Genomic DNA, 24,259 nt, shown 5'->3' with positions numbered 1-24,259 from the left:
TGAGGAATATTTCCAGTACCTTGTTGAATCTATGACATGAAGGATTAAAGCAGTTCTGAAGGCAAAAGCGGGTCCAACCCGGTACTAGTAAGGTGTACCTAATAAAGTGGCCAGTGATTGTATATTGTTCTAGTTATTTTACAAATACTAGTATTCAGCATAAAGTGTCAATTAAAGGCGTAACTCAGTTAATTAGGTTAACTAGGAAGGTTAGGTTAAGTCATTGGACAGCAGTGGTTTGTTCTGCAGCCCATTGAAATATAGTATTACAGTATAAATATAGTAATATAGTAGTGAAACGGGCTAATAATTTTGACCTTAGCAGTTTTACTTTTTGCTTAGTTTTTCTTTAAAGTGCAGCCGAACTTAAAGAAATGAGACTTTGTCCAGAAGGAGAATACTGTGGAAGAGAATTGCTCTGTTAAACATCATTCAGGAAATAATTGTAAAAGATAAACAAACATCTAAATATATGCTAAATACACTTAAAAGGCACTAACCTTAATTTTCAGTGCAGTTCAGGGCTTTTCCTTGTTTGATTAAGAAGTAGCAGTAACAACACCAATGACGAAAGTAAAAGCGAGCAGAAGTGAATTGTGGGAAATGAAGGAAGCTGCATATTAAAGTGTAACAAGGCTGCATTTAAAAGCATTGCAGTGTCAATCCTACATGTGTTGAGGATGCACTTTGAGTTATTGGAAAATCTGACATTGAGATATTTTGTTTTGCTGCGATACATATTGCGATATGAATATAATTTCACCAGATATTTGGAAAGATTTCATTCGTTTAGATTGACCGGGATGATCAAGACTTTTCCATGCAGTGCATCTGCATATAATAAAGCAAATTACAAGCAAAGGTAAATAAATGAACAGTGCTTTGTGGTTTTCTGAGGAGTCTTAACAGTATTCACCCACAGATCAAATATAAAATAACATGGTCAACATATTAATACGTTAAAAATGTTAATCTTTAATAAATAATCTAATCCTATTGCTAATACAAGCATTGTGTTATCGCTACTCAAACTATATATCGTTCAGCCCTACTTTGAGTATTTACATCCAAACACAAGCACACTTTCAGCTTTACAATTCTGGTTATATAATACTACTCATGGTGGCACAATCACCTCAGAGAAAGAAGATCGCTGGTTTGAACCCAGACTGGGTCAGTTGGCATTTCTGTGTGGAGTTTGCATGTTCTCGACGTGTTGGCGTGGGTTCCCTCCGGGTGCTCTGATTTCCCCCCACAGCCCAAACACATGCGCTACAGGGAAATAATTGAACTAAATTGGCCGTAGTGTATGAGTGTGTGTGTGAATGAGTGTGTATGAATGTTTCCCAGTACTGGGTTGCAGCAGGAATAGCATCTGCTGTGTAAAACACAAGCTGGATAAGTTGGCGGTTCATTCTGCTGTGGCGAACCCTGATTAATAAAGGAACTAAGCCGAAAAGAAAGTGAATGAATGAATAATACTCGTTTAATCATGCTTTGTGCTCAATCGCTCTCTCTTCAGCTGATGATTCGGAGATCTCGTTCGACCCTGATGACATCATCACAGGCATCGAGATGATCGATGAGGGCTGGTGGCGAGGATACGGTCCAGATGGGCATTTCGGGATGTTCCCGGCCAACTACGTGGAGCTCCTTTAACAACAACAACAACTGATCCCCCTCATCAGAGCCAAAATGCACTGATTCACCCCTACATCCACAAATCTCTGAGCGAACACGGGTCCAAAAGACTGAAACTAAAATCACGGACCAAAACAGCTACCATCACATGACCCGCGGGGGGGTATTTAAACTCTCAGATTGACATTTCATACTGTATTAGTAGAGTTTTCTGATTTTTACTTCATTTCAAAGCGGTTATCGTTTTATAAAGCAGTCCTCTGATTTCAAATGTGCAGTAAAGTGAGCCACAAAAAAAAAACATGACTGATCATGCAGAAATGCTGGATATCTCTTTAGACTGAACCTTTTCTCAGTGTTTTATCAAGACATTCCTTTTGAACGTTAAAGAAACGCTCCATTTATTTTGGAAAGAGGCTCATTTTACTGCTTCCCAAGAGTTAAATTGTTGACACTTACCATTTTTGAATCCATTCAGCTGATCTCTGGGTCTGTCAGGAGCACTTTTAGATTAGCTTAGCATAATTCATTGAATCGGATTAGACCGTTAGCATCTCTTTCAAAAATGACCAACGACTTTCGATAAATTTCTAGCCAGGTATGGCTATGAAATATGCTCTTAGTCCAGCATAATAATCAAGGAACTTTGCAACAATATCATGGCTATAGTTGCGCAATTGTATGGTATGACAGTAAAGTTAATTGATTATTACGTCAGAATTTGAGCGAATAGTTGCTAGACACATCAGCAAATAATTTTTTATTTTCCGTACTTGCTACTTAATGTAACTACAGACGAGTCGAGCTTTCAATCGGAAAATTATCGAAATTCTGGTCATTTTTTGAGTGAGATGCTAATGGTCTAATCCGATTCAATAAACTATGCTAAGCTAAGTTAAAAGTGCTTACATCAGAATGGATACAAATATGGTAAAACGTATTTTTTGGCTCATTTTACGACTTTTCTAAAGTTAGAAAGGTGAGTTTTACCATTTTTGAGTACATTCTGGCGGGAGCACTTTTAGCTTAGCTTAGCATAGATAATTGAATCAGATTAGACCATTAGCATCTCGCTCAAATGACCAAAAAGTTATGATAATTTTCTAGGCAGGTATGGCTAGGAAATATGCTCTCATTCCAGCATAATAATCAAGGAACTTTGTGACAATATGATGGCTATAGTTGTGCGATTGTATGGTATGACAGCAAAGTTAATTGATAATTACGTCAGAATGTGAGCGTATAGTTGCTAGACACATCAGCAAATAATTTTTTATTTTCCGTACTTGATGTAACTACAGACAAGTCAAGCTTTAAAATAGGAAATTTATCGAAACTCTGGTCATTTTTGAATGAGATGCTAATGGTCTAACCCGATTCAATGAACTATGCTAAGCTAAAATGATACAAAACATAATTTTTGGCACATTTTACGAATTATTCTCTTATTCCAGCCTAATAATTAAGAAACTTTGCGACAATGTCATGGCTATAGTTGCACAATTAAATGGTGCGGCAGCAAAGTTAATTAATTATTAAGTCAGAATGAGTGTATAGTCCCTAGACATATCGACCTAGAAAATAGCCGCTTTTCATTTTCTGTCAGTCTAAATATGTGATGTAAATATAGAGGAGTCAAACATTAAAATTATTGAAATTCTAATGATTTTTAAGAGAGATGCTAATGGTCTAATCCGATTCAATGAATTATGCTAAGCTAAGCTAAAAGTGCTTCTGCCAGAATAAATTAAAAAATGGTAAAACTCACATGTTTAAGTCTAGAGAAGTCATAAAATTAGCCGATTTCCCCCCCCCCCAAAAAAAGTGGAGTGTTCCTTTAATCAAGCGTTTGGTGCAGATGTTTGTAGTAGATTGTATATCGGTCCTGTTTCGCCTTGGTTTTTGCCTTTTTTTTCTCCACAAGATCGAGTGCGACCGCCTTGTTTTCTTGAGGAACGCCACTCAAGCTTTGCTCCAGTGACTTTAACTGAAGTTTATTTGCTGTGTTGTATACGGCACTTTTCAGATCCAGCTGAATATCACGAGCGATTTAAGATCAGTCTGGTTGTGAGCTTTTTCCTTTAAGATCTTTTTCCTGTCCGCTCGTGAATGTGGAGAATATCAATACTGTGATTTTTAGGTTTCAGGGAGCCGTCGATCATCATTCCTCCGTCATTTTACCTTCGGGTATGAGTTGTGTTTGTGGAAATCGCCGTGCTACAAAAAAACGCTTGCTTTCTTAGTTCTTTTGTCTTGTTTTTAGTCCAATTATCTGAAAATTTCCTAAATCAAGAAGCATTATCAAGTTAAATGTTGAACCTAACACATTTAACAGTGTAGAGAAGTACAAAATATTGTTTTGTTTTCAGAAATAAGTCAAAATAAAGGTGAATTGGTATTAAAACAAGATAAATAATCGATCAGTTGGTTAAATAAAGGAAAAACACTCACCTAATTTGGACTTATTTCAGAAAATGAGACCATATTTGAAGACTTTAGATGCAAAACACTCCCAAATTTACATCTAAAATGAGCAGTTTTCTCAGGCTGTTGTGTGTAGTTTGAGTAATTTCACACAGAATAGGTTATTTGCATGCCTTTAAGCTAAAAAAACTGAACATAAACATTCCTATGAGGAAAAAAAAACATTAAAAAACATCAATTTCAGACGCCACTTGGAGGTTTTTGCATCTGAACTCTTCATTTTTTTACCTTATCTAGGAAATCCTTCTTGATTTTAAAAGTTTTATATATTTAGACTAGAAACGAGAGTGAGAAAGCGTTTATTTTCATTTATTTTTGCAGTGCGGGGCTCACGTCAGATTTATTTGGACCCTCAGATATTGAGCGTTCACACTCTTTACTGTCAGTGCTGTGCCAATGCCTGGAGGAGTTTTTGAGGATTTGAGATTTTTTTTTTTTTTTTGAGAAACATCAGACGTCTGGAAGCCGTGAAGCAGTGGTTTAGTTCCTCTCAAGAGCTCATTGTGAATATCTAACAAGTCTGGACATCATTGTAACTTCAATTAAAAGAATAAATAAAGAGTTTTATGGCTGAATCAACGTTTGCTCTGAGTTATTTCATATTTTACTTTACCAGTCTCAACAATTTTGGATTTTTAAAGTTAGGAATAAAGATATTTATGATGTTATTTAATTAATTTAGCAGCCTAATGTTTATGTAAAACAAAGCATTACATTCAATTTGTAATAAAGGTCATTAAATACATTAATAATTTTTTTTTTTAAGGATAGTGGTTTATTGTGTTACTTTTGCATTACTTTTCTCACCTAGGCTGGGATTGTTTGTTTATAATAATAAAAATACAGATGATAAAGTTATTGACAGAGAACATTTTTGTCAATAAATGGAAAAAACAAAGTAACTGGCTTTATTTTTTGCATGTTACTTTAGTAGTTACTTGTAAAAAGTAATCTGATTACATAACACTACTTTTAATGGGGTTAACATTTGAAGTGGATCAGAAAGTTGACAGAAATGGGTGCTGAATGGCTTTAATTCACTTTAAATGTTGACTACTGTATATCCATTTCAAATAATACATCTCAGAGTCGCAGGAATGCATTACAAATGATTATTTTGACATAGATTAAAATATGAAGCACTTAGGAATGTCCGTCTTTCGGATAAGTCGTTAAACCGAGGTCCTGACTCTCTGTGGTTATTAATAATCCCATGGCATTTCTTGTTATAAGAGTAGGGGTGTAACCCTGGTGTCTGGGCCAAATTTCCTCCATGGACCCTTATCCATCATGGCCTTCCAATCAAATTGGCTGTATCACTGTCTCTCCACTCCCCCTATAGCTGGTGTGTGGTGAGCGCACTGGCGCCGTTGTCCTGTGGCTGCCGTCGCATCATCCAAGTTGATGCTGCACACTGGTGGTGGTGTGAGAGACCCCCTCATGATTGTGAAGCGCTTTAGGTGTATGGCCATACATGATTAATGCGCTATATAAAAATACAAATTACGGTAGTAATATTTTTTTTTACCATATAACTGCATTGTAAAGCTGACCTGTATAATATATAAAAGAACAAGTGATCACACTGAATTTGATTAAATGGGTAAATCTAGTATGGTAGTTTGAATGTTATTGGCAGCGTATAAAAATGTTTCCTTGTGTAAATTGTGGTCAATAATCGTTTTATGCTCTAAATTATACAGTTCTTTGATTTATGTAGGCTATAGAACCTGGGAAGAATTTACTAAGGTGTTTAACGTGTTTTTTTTACATTAATTTACATGTCGAGTGCAAAAGCTTCATCTATTTTGTTGTATTTTGCCAATTTTGTTCGTGTTTAGAGGAAAATGTTATCCGGATATTAAAATGCTGTCATTTTTCTCACCTTCATGTTGTTCCTGTCCCACGTGACTTCATTTGTTCCACGGAGCACACACACACTCATAACAACAAAGTCTGATTGATTCAGTAATTATTAGGATATAATATGATCGTTCTTCCGTGTTGTTTCATTGAAGGTGAGTAGAGCATTTGAGATGTTATCAATTTAAGATGGAGGAGAAAATATTAAACCAAAACTTGTTTAATCCTTTCAAAGTTATGAAACGTTATTATGATTGGCGCGCGCGCGAAGCTGATGTAACACAAACATCCACAGAGAAGCTCGTTGTAGAACATGTCTCTGTGTCGCTGTGGAACAGTATATGTATTATGTGGCGGTTTAAAAACTATTTAATGATCTACATGTGGCTAGGGGAGTGAAGCTTTAGGATGTTATAAATTTAAGATGTACGACAAAATAACTTCCTGTCATTTTGTTAACCAAAACTTGTTTAATCTCTCAAACAAATGTTATGAAGCTGTCCTTGATTCTGATTGGCGCGCGCGCGAGAAACTGTTGAAATTCAAACAAACAGTTAAAACAAGTTAAATTGCGTCACACACCTCTCTAAATTTATCTACATTTATACCTCCTCAAAGCCTGACTGCAGTAAAATCATGTAAATTGACTTTTGCAGCATGGGACATGAGTGTTATTTGTACTTTTAAGTGTTTATTTTATATTATTAAGTAATTTATTCATGTTTTTAAAAGCGCGAAACAGAATTTGTGCTGTTCAACGCATACTCTGGTGATGTATGTCCCCACCAATGTCAAAGGCTAATCTACACCCTTGACACATACACTACGGCCAATTTAGCTTATTCAATTCCAACACAATCTCAGGGCAATTCGTAACTTTTTGATTTAGTGGTTAATTCGTTTGAATTCGTACGATATAATTCGTACATTTTAGTACGATTTGCTCATCCCCCAATGACGGTTGGGTTTAGGGGTGGGGTTAGGCGCCACGCCTCCTTTTTAAAATCGTACAATTTTGTAAGACGGAACTCTTACGAATTAGCCACTAAACTGACAAAATGTAAAATACTTACGTTTTCTCGTGAGATCAGGCTGTCAATTTCTCTATAGCGCATGTGTTTGGACTGTGGGGGAAACTGGACGACCAGGAGGAAAACCACGCCAACACGGGGAGAACATGCAAACTCCACACAGAAATGCCAGGACTCGAACCAGTGACCATCTTACTGTGAGGTGACTGTGCTAACCACTGAGCCACCGTGTCACCACACAATGGCCACTGTGATAAACAAATGAATTTTAAAACTGCTTTATGACAGAAATATGAAATAGCAGCCTCATAGATGTTGTAAACGACGATAAAGAAAATACAAACACCTTACTTGCATATTGTTTTGTCTAAATAAAGCAGCTTTTTGCTTTTAATGGCTACCGTTTTATTGTAAATTTGGATGTGATCGGTTACTTAAAGAATAAATAATAAAAGAATTAGATTTTTATACTAAAAATGATTATATTATATTGTTTTACTCATAAATATTGATCATAAATCCAGAGAAGCTGCTCAATTTCGAGAGTCGTACATAATAATGTATACTAGAGTTAAATAGAATTAAATAGTCACATTCAAACTCTAATAAAGCTACAAAAGGGCTAAAACAGCACTGACTCAAATACGAAATCTGAAGGTCATTTACTTTCAGTGTGGAATGAGGAAATAAATCCACCGTCTCAGCTCGTTATGTTCCATAATCAACACTTCTGAATGGAAATCAAGTCGTTTTTTGCATTTCTGAGAAAGCAGCTTTATTTTTAAGATGCAGCTGATGATGATGCTCAAATGTGTGATGTTCAGGGTCAATTCATTGTACAATTCGTTACAAATTTACATTTGTGTCTGAAGTAATATGGTTATGTCATAAATGTAAATTATTTATTTATTTATGTGTTTATTTATTTATTTATTTGTTTATTTATTTATGTGTTTATTTATTTATTTATGTGTTCATTTATTTATTTATGGGTTTATTTATTTATTTATTTATTTATGTGTTTATTTTTTATTTATGTGTTTATTTGTTTATTTATGTATTTATTTATTTATTTATTTTTGTGTTTGCTCATTTATTTATTTATTTATTTATGTGTTTGTTTATTTATGTGTTTATTTATTTATTTATGTGTTTGTTTATTTATTTATGTGTTTGTTTATTTATGTGTTTATTTATTTATTTATGTGTTTGTTTATTTATTTATGTGTTTATTTATTTATTTATGTGTTTGTTTATTTATTTATGTGTTTGTTTATTTATTTATTTATTTATGTGTTTATTTATTTATTTATTTATTTATTTTGTGTTTATTTATTTATTTATTTGTTTATTTATTTATTTATGTATTTATTTATTTATGTGTTTATTTATTTATTTATTTATTTATGTGTTTGTTTGTTTATGTGTTTATTTATTTATTTATTTATGTGTTTATTTATTTATTTATTTATTTATTTATTTATTTATTTATTTATTTATGTGTTTATTTATTTATTTGTTTATTTATGTGTTTATTTACTTATTTATGAGTTTGTTTGTTTGTGTGATTATTTATTAATTTATGCATGTTTATGTATGTATTTATTTATTTTAATATATTAGTTTAAACAGTTATGTATGTATACACACATCTGTGTTTTGTTTTATATTTATTTACATATCTATGTATGTATGCACGCATGTTTTTATTTATTTATTTATTTGTCTTTGTTTATTAATTTATGTATGTGTTTATGTATATATTTTATTTTAATTTGTTTATTTATTTATGTATGTTTACACACATCTATGTGTATTGTTTTATGTTTATTTATGTATGCATGCACGCATGTTTTTGTTTATTTATTTATTATTACAAATCGTTACACATTTACATTTGTGCCCGAAGCAATGCGGTTATGTTATAAATGTTTATTTGTTTATTTATTTATTCATTTATACATTCATTCATTTGTTCATTATTTATTCATTCATTTTTATTAATTAACATGTTTATTATAAATTATTTTCCAATTTATTTTCCTATTTTTTTCTGAGTGTTTCACTGAGAATGCAACTTTTTAAAAGAATTTTATTCATTTATTTAAAGCATATATTTATTTATTATTAAGTATTTTTAATTTAATTAATTAATTTATTTATGTATTTATTAATTAATTTATTTATTCATTTTTTCCTTTCTTTTCTGTATTTGAAAGTTGATATCATTGTCCTGAGTGCATAATTGTGTTAAATATTTGTGAAGCACCAAACTAAACTTCATTTAAAGCAAATATTAATTTATTTTATCTTGATTCATTAATTTTGTTTATTTATTTGTTATTAATTACTTTACATTTTTATTTATTTATTCATTCATTTGTTTTTACTTTTCTGTATTGGAATGTTGATATCACTATCTTTAGTGTGTATTAATTGTGTTAAATATTTGGGAAGTAAACTAAATACTAAACTAAATATTTATTTATTTATTTAAAACAAATATTTATTTATTTATTTTTTTATTATTATTTTAAAGTTAATTAATTAATTTATTTATTTATTCATTCATTAATTTTTTCTTTATTTTCTGTATTTAATTGTTAATATTATTGCCTTATGTGTCTATTAATTGTGTTAAATATTTGCGAAGCACCAAACTAAACTAAATATTTATTTTATTTTATTTTTTATTTATTTATTTTTATTTAAAGCAAATATTTATTTATTTTATCTTTATTTATTTATTTGTATTTTTTATTTATTACTAATTATTTTAATTATTTTATTTTATTTATTTCTTTATTCATTTGTTTTCTTTTTTTCGGTATTTAAATGTTGATATTATTGTCAAGTGTGTATTAATTGTGTTAAATTTTTGCGAAGCACCAAACTAAATATTAATTTATTTATTTATTTTATCTTAAGTTATTTTTTATTCATTTATTTATTATTACTTATTTTTACATGTATTTATTTATTTATTTATTTATTCATTTTTCCTTTCTTTTCTGTATTTGAATGTTGATATCATTGTCTTGAGTGCGTATTAATTGTGTTAAATATTTGTGAAGCACTAAACTTCACATTTATATTTTAGAGTCAGTATTTTCAATGTAAACAAATGCTGTGACTTATGGTTGAGTGATTTTCTGATGCTGATTTCCCTTTCAGATGTATCTAAAGCTACAGTTCGACTGTGACCTGCTTGTGTCACACTCAGAGTTTCCTGGAATAAGCCAAATCAACATGGCCATTTGGGGATTTTTTTTTTCTCTCTTTCTCTCTTTTTAAGCTTCATCACCCCCAGTTTCATTTTCAGAAGAAAAAAGACTGTACTTTTCCCCCTTTCTTCAGAGATCACAATCGTCTTGTTTTCAACTGAAAGTCTAACTGATGTTTCACGATCCCCCAGATAACACTTCACCGTTATTCGCCCTGTTTTTCCGTCCATATATTAAGATTTTATCCCATATCATTTTAGCTATTATAGATGCGGAGGCTGTGAGGTAACTGTGAGGTATTCTAACACAATATTAACTTTATTTCGAAAAGGGAAGTAAGAAATGTCTTGACGGAAAATATCGACTCACTTCTGCAAAGAAGTCCTTTGCTGACCAGAGATCATGTCAGCTTTTGGATGAGCGTCAGCTGGATTTCCATCTGAGCCAAGCTTTTTCTATTTATTAATCATTTCAAATAAAATTGTAATATGGCAAACAAATTTTTATATATATATATATATATATATATATATATATATATATATATATATATATATATATATATATATATATATATATATATATGCATGTATTATTTTATAATTAGTTATTTATTTTTTTATATAGATGCTTCTATTTATATAAATGCATATATGTGTGTTGCTTTATAATGAATTTATTTATTTATTTATTTATTTATTTTGTTTATACCTTCATGTATGCATATATGCATCTATGTGTATTGTTTTACATTTATTGATTTATTTAATTAGTTATGTATGTATTTGTTTGTTTGTTTGTTTATACATTATTGTATGTATACACACATCTATGTGCATTTATTTATTTATTTATTTATTTATTTATTTATTTATACATGTGTTTGTTCATTTTTTATTTATGTGTTTATTTATTTATGTATGTATTTATTTGTTTGTTTATACATTATTGTATGCATACACACATCTATGTGTATTGTTATTTATTTATTTATTTATACACGTGTTTGTTCAGTTTTTATTTATGTGTTTATTTATTTATGTATGTATTTATTTGTTTGTTTATACAATATTGTATGCATACACACATCTATGTGTGTTGTTATTTATTTGTTTGTTCATTTATGCATGTGTTTATTTATTTTTGCATGTGTTTATTTATTTATGCATGTGTTTATTTATGCATGTTTTATGTATGTATGTATGTATGTATTTGTTTTTGTATTATTGTATGCAAGCACACACCTTTGTGTATTGTTAATTATTTATTATTTAATTTTTTTATTTATGTGTTTGTTTCTGTTTATTTATTAATTAATGCATGTTTATGTTTGTATTTATTTATTTTTATTTATTAATTTATACAATCCTGTATGTATATACACACGTGTTTTATTTTATATTTATTTACTCATTTATTTATGCATATTTTTTATTAATTAATTAATTTATTTATTTGTTAATTTATTTATTTATTTATTTATGCATGCATGTTTTATTTGTTAATTAATTCATTCATTTTTTTATGTGTTTACTTATTAATTTATGCATGTTTATGTATGTATTTATTTATTTTAATTTATTAATTTTTTGCAACCATATATACACACATCTGAGTGTTGTTTTATATTTATTTATTTATTTATACATGCATGCATGTTTTTATTTATTTATTTGTGTTTGTTTGTTTGTTTATTAATTTATGCATGTGTTTATGTATTCTTTTTTTATTAATTTATACAATCATGTATGTTTACACACATCTGTGTGCATTTTTCTATATTTATTAATTTATTTATGCATGTATGCATGCATGTTTTGTATTTATTTATTTATTTATTTATGTGTTTATTTGTGTGTTTGTTTATCTATTTAATAATTTATGCATGTGTTTATATATGTATAATTTATTATTATTATTATTATTATTATTAATTATTATTATTATTAATTATTAATATTTTTATTATTATTATTTCTTACTTAATGAATTTGACAGAATTCTGCCATATATATTCTAGCAAAAAACATCCCACTGTCTGATTGATGTGGAATGGTGTTGCTTTATGTCTGTTTTGATCATTTATACAGATTCGAGAAGATTATTTTCAAGAATTGCTATTTCTTTTGACAGATTTCTTATTTCTGAGAATGTAGTTTGTAATGTGGCTCTCATGACACTCTGCAGGCAAATTTGTTCTCTGAACTGTGATACCAGTCAATGTAAAACTTCTGACTGCAGTATGTAACTTCTGAATCATGTCACGCAAAAACCACACGCAACATAAGTGTGTTACTCATTTGATTCCTAACATGAGCGTTATGATCTTTCACCAATATCAGAATCAAAGCCACATCGTATCACAACATAGATCATGTTTAATATTAATGTTCTCAGAGCTGAAGTGTTCATATGAGGCAAAACTTCGTGGTAAATTCCAAAAAGCGTCATTCTGGGAATTACTGTAATATTACTTTTCAGTCAAGTGTAATATCAGTGATAGTAATAATGATAACATGCAAATCCATACGGTTTCATCTGAGTTGGACTGTATTTATCGGTACTATTATTGAAAATGCATTGCATAAATAAAAACTAAACGACGCAGTGGCGCAGTGGGTAGCGCTGTCGCCTCACAGCAAGAAGGTCGCTGGTTTGAGCCTCAGCTGGGTCAGTTGGCGTTTCTGTGTGGAGTTTGCATGTTCTCCCTGTGTTCTCATTGGTTTCCTCCAGGTGCTCCGGTTTCCCCCACAGTCCAAAGACATGCGGTGCAGGTGAATTGGGTAAGCTAAATTGGGTAAGCTAAATTGTCCGTGGTGTATGTGTGTGAATGCAGGAGTGTGTGGATGTTTCCCAGGGATGGGTTGTGGCTAGAAGGGCATCCACTGCGTAAAAACATGTGCTGGATAAGTTGGCGGTTCATTCCACTGTGGCGACCCCGGATTATTAAAGGGACTAAGCCGAAATGAATGAATGAATGAATGAATGAACACTACTGAATGATGTTTACTTATCCTTAGTATTACAAGAAATGATGGGAAATGTAATTATTATTATTTTTAAGAAAACTTACTTTAGGACTGATACTGTTTACTGCAATTTAGCAATTGAATGTTGATATTTTTTAATTCTCAGTGGTGATTTGTGTTAGAGAGAGATAGAGAAAGGGAGAGAGAAAGATGTAAAGTAATTTATTTTTTACCGTTTTTAATATACGATAACTTCCATTGACATTGATTACAATATGATTTTCATAAAAGTGATTAAAGTTAATCAACAGTCTTGTAACAACCTCCAGGAAAACTCTGGGTGTTTCTGAAAACACTTATAAATATTAAAATATTAAAATTTCACATATAAACATATATAAATAATTTAATTTTTTTTTTGTCAACTGAGTCCCTTTACTAATCTGGGATCGCCAACACGGGGAGAACATGCAAACTCCTTAAGCAATGCCAACTGGCCCAGCCGATCAACCTTCTTGCTGTTAAGCAATCGTGCTACCCGCTACGCCACCGTGATGCCCTATATAAATAATAATAAAATATAAATGAAAAATCATATAAATAATTGCATTTTGGTGTATTTATAGTTATAAATAATAATAAATTATTAAAGAAATTATTGCATTTCAGTAAATACACTACTTGACAAAAGTGTTGTCGTCTATCCAAGTTTTAGGAACAACAAATAATATCTTGACTTCTTCATTTGGTATCAGAAGTGGCTCATATGAAAGGTAAAGTCCTCTAGATGACGCTTATTTGAGCACAATAAAACATGATCATGTCTTGATGTTGACTGATTTGATTAGGACAGTAAGGTCTGACTCTGCTTAGACTAAAGTCTGCTCACTGAACCTTCAATAATGTCCAGTATAGAATATGTGCTCATGCTGCAGTGGAAACAGAATGAATATTGTGTCTGACTCCATCATGAGCTTGGAGGACTGCATCCATACATCTCTGCAATGACTCAATTCACTGATTAATAAAGTCATCTGGAATGGTGAAGAAAGCCTTCTTGCAGGACTCCCAGAGTTCATCAAGACTCTTTGTGTTCATCTTCAATACCTCGTCCATCTTACCCCAGACATGCTCAATAATGTTCATATCTGGTGACTGGGCTGGCCAATCCTGGAGAACTATCCTGCTGAAGAATTTGCCCTCTCCTGTGGTTTGTAATGTAATGGGCAGCACAAATGTCTTGATACCTCAGGCTGTTGATGTTGATCATCCACTCTGCAGATCTCTCACACGCCTCCTTACTGAATGTAACCCCAAACCATGATTTCTCCTTCACCAAACTTAACTGATAACTGTGTGAATCTTGGCTCCATGCTGGTTCCACTTTCTGACACTTTAACAAATGATCAACTAGAAGTCGAGTTATTATTTGTTGCAGGCATTGACAGCAAGACTTTTGTCAGGTGGTGTGTTGTTTATATAAAACCCATTTAGTGAAATTACATTTTTATTTAATCTATTTCATCTGAATGGCCTTTATTATTTGAAAGGCATTCATCATCTTGCTTCTTTGGCTGAACTTTACTTGTAATAGCTGAAATCAGAAGAGTATGTGCTGGTGAAATCTGCTCTGCTGTTCCCAGGACAGTGACTCAAATCATCCTGTAGCTTCAGAGCAATATGAGCAACAGCTAACGTCTTTTTTCTGCTCCAGCGCATCTCATTCTGTGCTACGAGCCTGTTTTCTGACTCCGTCTCTCGGTATTTCTGTCGCTGACATGAAAACCGGGGGAATTTCTGCTGAATGTGAGATGTTCAAAGCTCTTCAGTGACTCACGTTCAGCTTTGATGCTCTTCTGCCCACGCAAACCGAGACCCTCACATTCAGTCCACTTTTATTTATTGAGTTATTTTCATGTTTATTTGACAAAGACAAAGTATATTAGTAATACTACAATGTGCCAGAATTAGCCAGAAGGTTACGCTGTAAAAAGCTGTGTTTTTAGACTGTAAAAAATGAATAAACCTGTTGCTTTTAAAGCGATTAGTTGACTTTACTTAAAAAAAGTAAAGCTCTTATTGTATTTCTTTGTCCTAATTGTTAAAAAAGTAATGCCTAGATATTCTTTGTGTTTTTTTTTTATTCTACGTAATGTTATGAATATTTCTAATTATGTACACTCACCGGCCACTTTATTAGGTACACCTGTCCAACTGCTCGTTAACGCAAATTTCTAATCAGCCAATCACATGGCAGCAGCTCAATGCATTTAGGCATGTAGACATGATTAAGACGATCTGCTGCAGGTCAAACTGAGCATCAGAATGGGGAAGAAAGGGGATTTAAGAGACTTTGAACGTGGCATGGTTGTTGGTGCCAGACGGGCTGATCTGAGTATTTCAGAAACTGCTGATCTACTGGGATTTTCACGCACAACCATCTCTAGGGTTTACAGAGAATGGTCAGACAAAGAGGAAATATCCAGTGAGCGGCAGTTCTGTGGGCGCAAATGCCTTGTTGATGCCAGAGGTCCGAGGAGAATGGCCAGACTGGTTCCAGCTGATAGAAAGGCAACAGTAACTCAAATAAGCACTCGTTACAACCGAGGTCTGCAGAAGAGCATCTCTGAACACACAACACGTCCAACCTTGAGGCGGATGGGCCACAGCAGCAGAAGACCACACCGGGTGCCGCTCCTGTCAGCTAAGAACAGGAAACTGAGGCTACAATTCACACAGGCTCACCAAAACTGGACTATAGAGGATTGGAGAAACGTTGCCTGGTCTGATGAGTCTCGATTTCTGCTGCCACATTCGGATGCTCGGCTCAGAATTTGCCGTCAATAACAAGGATCCATCCTGCCTTGTATCAACGGTTCAGGCTGGTGGTGGTGGTGTAATGGTGTGGGGAGATTTTCTTGGCACACTTTGGGTCCATTAGTACCAATTGAGCATCGTGTCAACACCACAGCCTACCTGAGTATTGCTGCTGACCATGTCCATCCCTTTATGAGCACAGTGTCTCCATCTTCTGATGGCTACTTCCAGCAGGATAACGCACCATGTCATCAAGCGTGAATCATCTTAGACTGGTTTGTTGAGCATGAAAATGAGTTCACTGTACTCAAATGGCCTCCACAGTCACCAGAGCTCAATCCAATAGAGCACCATTGGGATGTGGTGGAACTGGAGATTGGCATCATGGATGTGCAGCCGACAAATCTGCAGGTCAATATGGAGCAAAATCTCTGAGGAATATTTCCAGTAGCTTGTTGAATCTGTTCCATGAAGGATTAAGGCAGTTCTGAAGTCAAAAGGGGGTCCAACCCGGTATCAGTAAGGCGTACCTAATAAAGTGGCCGGTGAGTTTTTGTTTATTGATAACCATTTGGTGCTACATTTACAAACTGGCTCAATACAGGAGGTCCATGTTTATTTTTATATATAAGAGAAAGATCCTAAAAATGACATTTTCCAGACTAATATTTTTTTTAATCAGCTGAATATTGCTGGATGAGCCACGTGTCAGAATAATGCTGATGGTGGTTTGTACAGGCCTGAATTAATCAGTCCAACTCTCATCTCTAAACCTGGGTTGTCAGTGAGAAAATATTTCCAAACGCTGTATTTTTTTTCCATTTTCTGAAGAAAAGATCAGTGGTGTTTCCCCATGAAGCACTCGCCAACACTTCTACAATGGCATTACTGTGCAGCTGATAAAGTGTTCTGGGTATTGCTGTGCAGTGGTTAAGAGTCTTCCAGATATGGAGCAAACTTTGTTAAGTGTTGCTCTGGTGGGTTGCTATAGCTATAGGGGGTTCTGTGTGGTTGTCATGCGTTTGCTTGGGCGTTCTGGTTGGTGGCCAGGGCATTGCCATTCAGTTTCTAGAATATCTTATTTGATTTACATGGAATTGATTGAAGATTTGCTATTGCTTTGCAGTTTCTACAATGACATGATGTTTGGTGGTTGCCAGGGTGTGGCTAGGGCTACTCTAGATGGTTTCCAGGGTGTTGGTAAGGTGTTCTCATAGATATTTACATTAGATGTTGCCTACGCTATTGTTGTCTATTAGAGTGCATAGTTGGCATTTTAGTACAGGGTAGCGCTCCTTTGAATGAATGCGGGACCCAGGTGCAGAGGAGGACTGGCCATCCAGAGCCATAGATATATACACATATATACATATATCTATGATTGGGAGTTTCCCCGGTCATCAGTATGCAAATATGTTTTTAAATTACGAAAATTATAATCTTATACATCACTTTTCTACATCGATGGATCAGTAATCGCATGGGCATTCCTGACAACGAGCGAGTGTTTGTGTGCATGGGAATGTATTATCCACCCTCCCTGTTAAATTTGATCTCATGTGTCCTGAAACACCCCACTCTCCTGCTTTCTCATTCTAACGGAGGGAGCGATTCGTTTGTGAATGAATCTCCATTATGAACGACTCGTTCACTTAGTCAACAATAATGCAAGTTTCTGGCACCGTGTTGTCTTATTTAATTTACATTGATTGCTGATTTTATTCAACAAAACTAGCATAAGCCTGGTATTTAGAGCGAGTTGGCGCTACTTTGCCTTATGGTCAGTGCTTTGTTTAGAAATCAGTCAAGTTTGGTGAAGTAAAAATCATGGTTTGGGGTTACATTCAGCATGGGGGCGTGCGAGAGATCTGCAGAGTGGATGATCAACATCAACAGCCTGAGGTATCAAGACATTTGTGCTGCCCATTACATTACAAACCACAGGAGAGGGCAAATTCTCCAGCAGGATAGCGCTCCTTCTCATACTTCAGCCTCAACATCAAAGCTCCTGAAAGCAGAGAAGGTCAAGATGCTCCAGGATTGGTCAGCCCAGTCACCAGAGATGAACATTATTGAGCATATCTGGGGTAAGATGGAGGAGGCGTTAAAGATGAACACAAAGAGTCTTGATGAACTCTAGGAGTCCTGCAAGAAGGCTTTCTTTGCCATTCCAGATGACTTTATTAATCAGTGATTTGAGTCATTGCAGAGATGTATGGATGCAGTCCTCCAAGCTCATGATGGAGTCAGACACAATATTCATTCTGTTTCCACTGCAGCATGAGCACATATTCTATACTGGACATTATTGAAGGTTCAGTGAGCAGACTTTAGTCTAAGCAGAGTCAGACCTTACTGTCCTAATCAAATCAGTCAACATCAAGACATGATCATGTTTTATTGTGCTCAAATAAGCATCATCTAGAGGACTTTACCTTTCATATGAGCCACTTCTGATACCAAATGATCAACTAGAAGTCAAGTTAATGTTTGCTGTTCCTAAAACTTGAATAGGCCACAAGACTTATGTCAGGTTGTGTATAGCAATCAATGATTGGCTCCAATGCCTTCTTCAATATTGAATATCATGTGATTATTATCACTGTAATATTTACATTTTTCAATATAAGTTGAATACGGCGAGGTGAGTTTGTGATCAGAACATGCAGCAAGCACCTGAGGTGTTGTGAAACTCGCACTGAGTAAAAGCTGAAACTCTTAAACAGAATACGAAACACACAAGTCATAAACTCCCTAATTTCCATTTCATCTAATATTACCATTAGCCATCTCATTACCATTTCTCCAGATGAAGTGTGTGTTGATCTCGCGAGCACACGTTCGCTCCCAGTAACAGCAGGACGGATGTTATGTCTAATATTTTCACCTGAGAAACTCCCTCAGAGCGATTGGCTCCGGGCTGTAAACTGTTATTGTGACATTTAAAGGTTAAATATGGTTAAATGTCAGGACGATGCGGGCAGGTGAAAGAGGCCCCATCCATGAAGACATCCGAAACCTCGACGGCTCTTAGACATCATGTCGGATCATAACATCTGACGGCTTCAAAACAAAGACTCTAAAATCATCACGGGGTTTTCCGACGTTCTTTTTTAAGAGCTCGTCTTACACAGTTGAAGTCAAAATTACAGTATTAGCCCCCCTGTATATTTCCCCCCCAATTTCTGTTTCAACACATTAGTCGTTAATAGCTTTAATAACTCATCTCTAATAACTGATTTCTTTTCACCATGATGACAGCAAATAATATTAGACTAGATATTCTTCAAGACACTAGTATTCAGCTTAACGTGACATTTAAAGGCTTAACTAGGGTAATTAGGGTAAAGTTAGGGTAATTGGGCAAGTCATTGTATAACAGTGGTTTGTTCTGGAGACAATCCAAAACTAATATTGCTTAAGGGGGCTAATAATATTGACCTTAAAATGGCTTTAAAATAATTGAAAACTGCTTTTATTCTAGCCGAAATAAAACAAATAATACTTTCTCCAGAAGAAAAAATATTATAGGAAATACTGTGAGAAATTCCTGAATCTGTTCAACATCATTTGGGAAATATTTGAGAAAGGAGGAAAAATCACAGGAGGACTAATCATTTAGGCTTCAACTGTATTTGGCAAATGTTCAGTCTATGGTCAATTTGTAGCTCTGATGGTGGTGTTTTGCACTTAGTAGGGCTTTTCCCCTGCTCATTTCAATGTCAGATTCGTCAAACATTTCCATTAGTGAACACAATGCTCCAGATCCTCTGTTTATCATTTTAAAAATGGAAACGTCCTTATCACTGAAAAAAGTGTTGCATGCAAAACTGTTGCAAACTATTTATTTGTGTTGAATTTAAACAAAAAAATTACATTTAATAATGTTCAACTTAATTTGTTTGTTTAAATTCAGCTCAAATAAATTGTTTACAACCACTTAACCTAAAGAAATTGAGTAAATCCAAGGAGCCATCTTTGAATAATTTTTTTTCAGTGATAGGGATAGCTCAGCCACAAATTAAAACATACTCACTATTCACTCTCCCTCAAGCTTTTCCAAACCATGTTGACTTTCTTTCTTCACAAAAGAAGATATTTTGAAGAAAGCTGCAGACCTGTAACCATTTTTCCAAAGTTGGAAGAACAAATACTATGGAGGTCAGTCAGTACGTTTACATGGACACTAATAATGCAATTTTAATACGATTAAGGCAATACTCAGATTTAGAGTCCACCATGTAAACAGCAATTTTTGATTTATTTAATCTGACTGAAGTCATAATCGAACCAATAAGACGTGGAGTATGCTGATTTTAGTGGGATTATTAGAGTGCAGTACAGACATGTAAACACCGAAATCAAACTATTACTGTAGTGTAGGATTTTCGCTGCATTTTGACCGGATATCTACACACACTGCTGTTTGACACTATTCTCTGCACCTACCGAGTTAGTGAAGGACTACAGACACACACACATCATGTGTGGTATCAAATTCCAATAAAACTACACTCTTCCAGCAGTTCCTCGCATCTAACATCTCGTTTGTCATGGGGGCATGCATGAAATGTCGCTGAATGAAAGTGAAAGTGGCAAACTGCAGTTAAAGTCGACAAATTAAGAAGGAAACACCCAAATTTACACGAAACTCTGTAGGAATGTTGGTGTGTATAGAGTGGTGACGCAGTGACGTTAATCGATCTATGTGCTTTAACGTGTAAAACGGGATCATGAAAGGAACATTCTAAAAGCCACTCATGTAAACACCTTCATCATATTATTGTCTTATTCAGATTAAGCCAAATAATTCATTACTGGTGTCCATGTAAACATCACTAGCCGCGTTTCCACTATCGCGCCTAAAGCGAGCGAGCCAAGGCCAGTCGCGTTTCCACTATCACTTCCGGGGCGTAATCGGGCCAAAGCGGGGCTTCCTTGGGGCCAGCGTCTGGCCTTTTTCGGCCCGCCGAATACCTTGGGCCAAGGAGGGCCAACTGGGGCTTCGGGGCGGGGTTACGTACAAAGGCGGAGTTTTCCTGTCAGGTAAAGAGGAGACAAGATGCTTTCTTCCCTTACATTTGTTTTGCTAACGCGCTTGATCAACTCACTAAGAAGAAGAAAAAATAAATGCCGCCGAACTCGAATGTCCTTATCCAGGGATCGCTGTCTGGCCTTACACCAACAGACCACAAACAGTAAAAAAGCAATCGCTTCGGTGTTCTCCATCTTCCAGCTCTCGTAGTGATGCCAGGTTGTGTTTGTGGTTATAATTTGAGTTTTTTGTTCCCGCTGAAGTGGGCGGGTTGTGTGACGGGTTGTGTGACGTTTGATTCGGGGGACGTTCTGGGGGCGGTGTTTGCGTGACGCGCTGCGAGCAGCTAGCCCGACGGTGGAAACGCGACATGATTTCGGCCTCATTTCTCAACCTCCCGGGCTATTGGCCCGGCCTGGCCCGATTAAAGCCCTGGCTCGCACTGGCCCGATAGTGGAAATGCGGCTACTGTCTATCTCCCGTGCATCTGTGTTTGTGTTGCCGCTGTGAAAATCAGCTGTAGTTCACATACTGAAACTCCCCTTTTCATGCAAGCCCTTCCATCTTTCAACACTCAACTCTCCCACCTAAACAAAGCTGGACACACCCACTGACTTTTTTTAAACTAGAAGTGTGAAAACACCCTGCTGAGACAGGGGAAGGGTGGGTGGATTCATAGCTCTTTAATTTTTTCATGTTCTCCCAACTCAAATCGATTGTGTGGAACCCGAAATTATTTTACAGTGTAGGAAAACACGCTTTAATGTTCAATAAACACATTATTTTCCACATACAGTACTATTCCTTATTGCAGCACCTCTATTCTCAGCCTGCCTGAAATGCTCTGATTGGTTACCCTAAAGCTTAGAGTTCTCTGATTGGTCAGCTGAACTGCTGTATTGCGCTGTGATTGGCCAGAAATGGCTGTATCAGAAATGTACCGCCCCTTATATAATCGCCACACTCTAAAAATGCCATGAATGATTGAACCAACTACAGGGTCGATGTTTTTAATTAAATTAATAGGACCAAGGCGGCATGGTGGATCAGTGATTACAGGTTTACAACATTCTTCAAAATATCTTCTTTTGTGAAAAAGAAAGAATCTCATAAAAGTTAGAGACAAGTAAGGGGTGAGTACATGAGGACAGAATGTTCATTTTTGCGTGAACTATCCCTTTAAAACACTTAATACTGTTCACAGATCCGAGTTTTAATAGAAAAAAACACAGTAATATGAGCATTGTCTTCATTCTGTAACGCAGAATTATTATTAATATTTTACTTGATGGTGCACTGTAAAACCCAACAGTCAGCTTTATCAAATGAAATGAGTGTGGTTAACTCAAAATTGACTGAAAGTTAATTCAACTCATTTGAAAAGAGTTTTGAACTCAGTGTTAATAAGTTAATTACACTGTAAAAAGTAATTAGTTAAACCAATTACCTTTAAAGCAACAAGTCGACTTCACAAAAATATTGTAAGTAAACCCGATGTAACTTGGAACTGTTAAGTTGACTTGATTTTTATATTTATGCTAATTGTACTCACTTAAAAAAGAATAAAAGTAAACTAATCACTTCTTCCAATACATATTTATTATATTCGTTTTTTATACCAACTTCACATACAGTGAAATAAATCTGCTCTTCCAGACTCCAGTGTGTCTTCAAAATATACAGGCTATAATTGTAGATTTTAGACGTAATGAAGCACCAAATATGTAATATTGTAATAATTACAGTAATTATTTGAAAACAGACGTGCTAAAAGAGTCTGACACTGTAAAAGGGGATTAGTTGACTTTAAAAGAATGAGTACAACAAGCATCATTATAAAAATCAAGTCAACTTAACAGTTCCAAGTTACAATGAGTTTACTTTATTTAATGGAATTGTTTTTGTGAAGTAATTTGTTGCTTTTAAGGCAATTGATTCACTCGCTTTAAGTAACTAATGACTTTTTACAGTGTGAATAGCTCATTACTTCAACTTAAATTGAGTAAGTTCACAGTACTCATATAGATTAGTTTTTAACTCAAATGGTTTGTTGCAATCGGTTTCCTCAAACAGTTTGAGTTGGCTTAACTTATTGGGATTTACAGTACTCAGTTGGTTTGAGTTCTCTTCATTTATTGGGTTTTAGAGTACTCAGTTGGTTTGAGTTCTCTTCATTTATTGGGTTTTACAGTACTCAGTTGGTTTGAGTTCTCTTCATTTATTGGGTTTTAGAGTACTCAGTTGGTTTGAGTTCTCTTCAGTTATTGGGTTTTAGAGTACTCAGTTGGTTTGAGTTCTCTTCATTTATTGGGTTTTAGAGTACTCAGTTGGTTTGAGTTCTCTTCAGTTATTGGGTTTTAGAGTACTCAGTTGGTTTGAGTTCTCTTCATTTATTGGGTTTTAGAGTACTCAGTTGGTTTGAGTTCTCTTCATTTATTGGGTTTTACAGTACTCAGTTGGTTTGAGTTCTCTTCATTTATTGGGTTTTAGAGTACTCAGTTGGTTTGAGTTCTCTTCAGTTATTGGGTTTTAGAGTACTCAGTTGGTTTGAGTTCTCTTCATTTATTGGGTTTTACTGTGCTCAAATTGCTTCGTTCACTCAAATAGATTAAGTTCACAGTACTCATTAGGAGTATTTTTTGAACTTAAATGGTTTGTTGCAATCGTTTTCCTCAAATGATTTGAGTTACCTTAACTTTTGGGGAATAAATATTTTTTAAAATGTTTCACTCACCATTAATGTGAAATTCTTCGAATATTTCGCAAACGTTTGTTCTTGATTGCCTTAAAATTATGTGCTTTTTTGGATTCTGGAAGATTATCATGAAAGATGGTCTACACTTTAGAATTTAATCAATCTAATCTAACATGCAAGGCGGCACGGTGGCTCAGTGGTTAGCACTGACTCCTCACAGCAAGAAGGTCGCTGGTTCGAGTCCCAGCTGGGTCAGTTGGCGTTTCTGTGTGGAGTTTGCGTGTTCTGTGTTGCCGTGGGTTTCCTTCCTCACAAGTCCAAACACATGCGCTATAGGGGAATTGAATAAACTAAAATGAAACCTTAATAAACAACAACATCAGTATGATTACATACATTTTTAATCATGTAACACTGTTGATTTTGTAATATTTAAGTTATTTAATCTGTAACATTTCATTTTAGGTCACAATTCACAGTATTAGCAAAAAAATAACTAA

General features: G+C 34.3%; 1 protein-coding gene across 4 annotated transcripts in view; it reads left to right on the top strand.

Annotated features, from left to right (window-relative positions):
• The window catches only part of dbnlb (drebrin-like b), a 41,141-nt gene extending 36,441 nt beyond the window's left edge, over positions 1–4,700 (top strand). For all 4 annotated transcript variants that reach the window (XM_056464601.1, XM_056464599.1, XM_056464600.1 and 1 more), the window contains one exon: positions 1,523–4,700. In XM_056464601.1, coding sequence (XP_056320576.1) covers positions 1,523–1,659 — 137 coding nt within the window. In that variant the 3' untranslated portion in view covers positions 1,660–4,700. The remainder of the gene's footprint in view (positions 1–1,522) is intronic.
• The last annotated feature ends 19,559 nt before the right edge of the window (positions 4,701–24,259 follow it).

Source organism: Danio aesculapii, chromosome 8 (assembly GCF_903798145.1).
Source record: "Danio aesculapii chromosome 8, fDanAes4.1, whole genome shotgun sequence".
NCBI lineage: Eukaryota > Metazoa > Chordata > Actinopteri > Cypriniformes > Danionidae > Danio > Danio aesculapii.
Note: the sequence above shows the minus strand (reverse complement) of the source record. Positions and strands in the feature narration are given on the sequence as shown.